This window comes from Cydia amplana, chromosome 22 (assembly GCF_948474715.1).
Source record: "Cydia amplana chromosome 22, ilCydAmpl1.1, whole genome shotgun sequence".
NCBI lineage: Eukaryota > Metazoa > Arthropoda > Insecta > Lepidoptera > Tortricidae > Cydia > Cydia amplana.
In genome coordinates, this window is record NC_086090.1 from 48,380 (window position 1) to 53,370 (window position 4,991).

At 38.4% G+C, this 4,991-nt stretch overlaps 1 protein-coding gene across 1 annotated transcript; it reads right to left on the reverse strand.

Annotated features, from left to right (window-relative positions):
* Positions 1-898: 898 nt before the first annotated feature.
* Positions 899-2,690, reverse strand: LOC134658484 (uncharacterized). Its single transcript, XM_063514169.1, has 5 exons — positions 2,534-2,690; positions 2,237-2,431; positions 1,778-1,885; positions 1,296-1,391; positions 899-966 (listed from the first exon to the last, which is right to left on the reverse strand). Exons 1-5 carry the CDS (start codon positions 2,649-2,651, stop codon positions 899-901), a joined length of 585 nt encoding a protein of 194 aa, XP_063370239.1. The 5' UTR covers positions 2,652-2,690.
* Between the last annotated feature and the right edge of the window lie 2,301 nt (positions 2,691-4,991).

Here is a 4,991-nt window from a genome sequence, read left to right on the forward strand (position 1 = left end):
TCGAATATTCGAATATCTGAAAGTTTCGAATATTTGCAAGCCCTATTCCCGACACACCCACACTCCAATACGGTGTTCAATTAAGGTATGATAACGGTGCGGCCTCACATAATACCTAATCGAATACCTACCTTTTGTTGTGCCAGTCGACGACGAATTGTTAATAAAGGTCTTGTTATTACATTAGAATATGTTTTCCCCTCGCAGCGCGCAGGTAGGGCGGGAGGTACTCACATAGCCGGCGTGCAGCGGCGCGCGCAGCAGGAAGTGCGGGCGGTGCGCCATGCGCAGCGCGCAGGCGCCGCAGCGCGCGCCGCACGACACGCACCACCACTGGAACCTGCCCACCGCGAGGTCAATCGTCTATCAATTAAACTGTCGAATCCCACGATATGACGTCACCATAAGCGTTCTGGCTCATATATGAGCCGTGGGAGCTGACAGATTAAACTGATATGGGATGGATTTTCAACCCTTAGACAGATTTGGCGACGTGAATATGTACAACGGTCGAACTGAGAATCTTTTAATATAGGACCGGCTCCGGCACCGAAATCTGTACTTATGTACATTTTTTTGAGACAGATTCGAGCCGAACGCTCTCGCTCTAATTTGAATATCTGAGAGAAAATGTAATATATTACCGACGAGAGACGGGAGCGGGAGGCGGAAGACGAGAATTATACGCTGTCTTTATAAGGCCGTCCACTGAGGCGGAGCGGAGCGGAGATGTGGTGTAAGGTGATGCTATCCAATAGCATTGGTTGATTCCCCACATCTCTGCTCCGCTCCGCGCCGGTGAACGGGTAGCCTTAGAGAAGGTAGTTAGAGAGTTTAGGAAGTGTGTGACGGTGTTTCCGAAATAGACTTCAGTTCTTAGTAAAGCTACATACGTTACTCACCCTTTCATCGGTTTGAGGCACTCCGCGCACTGGGGACTCTGGACGACTTCCACGTCGTTCACATCTGGAAACGAGAAGTGGAACGCATATTTTATAATTGTTATAGGTCCATAGTATGTCTCGGAGACGTATCAATTTAATTTCTAGCTGTCCATAATCTAGAATATAGTATGAGGCTGACGTGTCTTTGGTAATCGTAGAAATACAATAGAGACAGAAAAAAATGTTACTGACATTATAAAATAGTATACTTACATAGTAAAAAAACATATAGATAAACAAGAACTGTAGGTGCAAGTATCACAATAATATGGTTTCACTTTCATCTCATTTGTGAACCATTTAATTATTTATGAGATACTTATTGGTTTAGTAGATAGCCATGGTAGTTACCTGTAGTCCTGTCTGTTTTTGTTTGTTTCGTGTAGAACCTCAAGGGCACCTGCACCTGGAACTGGTGATGGTCTGAGCCTGGGTCTGCTAACAAACCTAAAAAAGCCTTTATTGTACCAATAACAATAACAAATACATTTTACATTTAAATGTCAAAGAAACTAGAAAGAAAAATACAACTACATAGTTAACAACCGGTCATCTTACTGCTGTAAAGCAACCACCCAGAAATTATTTATTAATTACAAAATGTTATTTAAAACTAAAATCTTTATAAATTGTGAATAATGTGTTTGACTTGATTTAAAGTTTGTGGCACAGAATACAGGAAACAATTAAATATTATTTAGAGAGATTTTCATGCTTTTAGGAGTGTCCCCACAGTGAATCAAAGTCAAGAATGCCCATAATCGAATGATAATAATATCTAGAGCATTACACATTGTTCAATATTCACTACTGTCTTAGTACAAAGGCATTACCCGGTTCAGAGGCTTCTTCAGCCAATGTGCAGTCTTGGAACAAGCACAAGTCTTCAGTGTTGGCCGGAACTTTTCTATAGCGACCTCCGCTGCTACTGGTCTGATATTCTGCAGAACAAGAGGTTCATCATCAGTTGGATCAAATTTGACATACCTACTTACAGGTACTAAGATAAAGATTTTACAAGTTGGTATATTTCAATGTGCTTATGAACGTCAAATAAAGCTACGCCGGCTCTAACTCTACACCTCTGACCTGAGAAGATTTTAATCCCTCCTAAATTGTAGGAGTGCATCCATTTATAAAGTGTTAATTGAGTCTGTTTTCTGTTTGTATTATTTGTACTTATTAAAATGTTTTAAAAATACAATTTTAATTCATACAGAATTCACAAAGTAACAAAGTACTTTGCTTGTATATGTAGAAGTAAGTGAAATAAAAATACACCACAGATTAACCTTGGGTTGTGGGTGCCGCAGGTAGATCAGTGAACAGCTTCGATGCATCCCATTCATAAGGTATAGGCACAGCGTCTTTGCTCAATCTCTTACGTTGCCCTCCTTCATTTCTAATGAACTTCTGTTCAAAATGATCAATGCAGATATATTTAGCCTTGAGGGCATCTTTTGAATATTTTGCTATGCGGGGATTACCTAAAAAAGATTTGTAAATACTTAAAATTATTTGTTTAAAACTTGTAAATTTCTAAAGTCGCACATCTAGTGGAGTAAACATAAAGGAACCCATAAACTTACCACAGTTTTGAATCCATTCTTCTAAACGCTTTGGATTATTGACAGGGAAACGAAACAGTGACTTCTTAGATTTACACACCTCAGTCTTGCACTGAAAATACATGCATCTAACCGGCATTCTGCAGGAAGCCTGCTTCAGATGAAGTTCACTTGATGAAGTTCACATTCAAAATAGAGATGTGTGGAATGTTTGGGTTACAAACAAATTAAAGTCGCTGCTACACTACCAATAAGTTAGTGTTCAATTATTTTAAGATTTAGGTATTTTTATTTTCCGATTACAGTTTAAGCTGGCATAATATATGAAAATAAAATGATAATTATTATTTTACCACAAACAAACCAAATCGACACTACTATCAACAGCAAGTTGTCATGGTATAATAATATACTCCGCCTGGTACTCTCTTCCGAGATTCGCGAATGACCTAACTGTCACTTGCCTACGTCATCATGCTGTTTACAGGTTCTCAAACTTTAAAATGTGGGAGAATTTTAACCAACGGTGAAAATTATTTTAACGGCATTAATTTTAAGTTATTCATGTAGAAACATAGTAAAATAAAACAAATCTATACTGCACTTTTCACTCCTACTCTTACAGTTCCGAATAGAGCAGCCAACCATTTTCGTAACAAAACATTAATTACGAAGCTTACGACGGGAAAAGTTTGGAAAACACTGCGACTGCTGACACTGAGCGAGAAGGAAATAACAATTAACACGCGTTCGACAAGGACGGTCGGCCAGGGACAAAATGGCGGATTGTCAAATGTGACAGCGCTATCCTGTGTTGCCAGTAGTGTAAACAGAATTACCCGAACGTCTGAAATTTCTTTCGTGAATCGGAAGATATTGCTAACGAATAATTAAAAATGTAAGTCGCACGTAACCTGATGTAACTAACTTGTAATGCAATCTTGCAAGTTAAATTTGATCCACTTCCCAATTTCCGATTGAGCTGAAATTTTGCATACACACGTAAGTCGGGTGACAATGCAATATTATGGTACCATCGAGCTGATCTGATGATGGAGACAGGAGGTGGCCATAGGAACTCGACTAACTTGTAATGGAATCTTGCAAGTTAAATTTGATCCACTTCCCGGTTTCCGATTGAGCTGAAATTTTGCATACACATGTAAGTCGGGTGACAATGCAATATTAGGGTACCATCGAGCTGATCTGATGATGGAGACAGGAGGTGGCCATAGGAACTCTGTGATAAAACAACGCAACCTAATTGTGTTAGAGGTTTTTAGAATTGTCTCGATGAGTATTAGTTGTCCATCGTAAGAAAAGTACAGTCAGCGATAAAAGCTTGTACCAAAAATGAAATTTTTGTCAAAAACTTATTATCGTAAAATGTAATAATTGTAACTTACCTGTGAAAATATATTCCACAATCAGCATAGCTTTCACTTCTACAACCACAGACCTATATCGAGTAGACGGAAAAAGTGTAGGTATGTACCTCGCGTGCCGAAAAGACGATTATAAATCGTCTTTGCTCGCCGCGATGCTCAGTCCGCTCTCGCCCGCTTTCCGCGTGTGGCGTTTGGATGTGATAACAAAATGGCCCCTTGCTCGATAATAAACTGTTCAAATACCACCAAAAAAGTAGGAGCTATGAATCGAGACATTTTCTTTCATCGGTAATTACTCTTTGCCCTAAAATATCTGTTATTATTTAAAAAATAATTTATTTTGTTGCTCAGTATTAATTTCATAAATTCATATAAACAGTAGCAGGCGACTCTGTGTCTAATGCTACTTTTCCATTGCGGCTTTAATTTGACGCGCCAGATTTGGCAAGCATTGAAAACCAGCAACGAAAATAAAACAATCCAAACTTGTCGAGACGCATTCAAGGTTGATTTCTCATTCGTCTGACAAAAGTAAGATATAGTGTTGTACCCTGCGAATTTCAATGCCGAATTCTTAATCGATTAAAATCGATTTTGAAGACAGAAAAAATGATAATTATTTTTTAATCCTACTATTTATGTAGCCGTGTGATGCAATAGTAGTCAAAATGAAATATTATTGCCGAAAGGATAATAATTATAGTTATATAGATAATTTAAAAATATAGTTACTATATTGCAATTTTGTTTTAGTTTTTCGGAAGATCCTTGTAGCATAAAAAATAAATGGATTGAAGCAACGGGACGCAAAAACTAGTCCCTACAAAGCATAGCCGGATTTTTTCGATACACTTTCACGAAGATACCTTTACTGGCCCATCAAAGTTTACAATTCTATAGTACATACATTATTTTGATCCATCTAGTCAGACTTAGGGCGAGCCCAAACGAGCGTAATTTCGGTCGCGTAAATTCTGCTGCATTCGGTTTCATACAAAAGTCTTGTTTGATTCACACGGCGACGCAAAATGAGTTGTCATTTTCTATGCAACATAATTACGCGAAAAGTATGTATTTTACAAGTAAACTGA

Bases quoted from the DNA above. Each gene is read 5' to 3' on its own strand.
- LOC134658484 (XM_063514169.1), bottom strand. From the start codon at position 2,651: ATGCCGGTTAGATGCATGTATTTTCAGTGCAAGACTGAGGTGTGTAAA. The intron at 1,392-1,777 runs GTAATGCCTTTG...AGGCTTTTTTAG, and splicing joins TGAAGAAGCCTCTGAACCGG to GTTTGTTAGCAGACCCAGGC. The intron at 967-1,295 runs GTAACTACCATG...TCTCGTTTCCAG, and splicing joins AAAAACAGACAGGACTACAG to ATGTGAACGACGTGGAAGTC.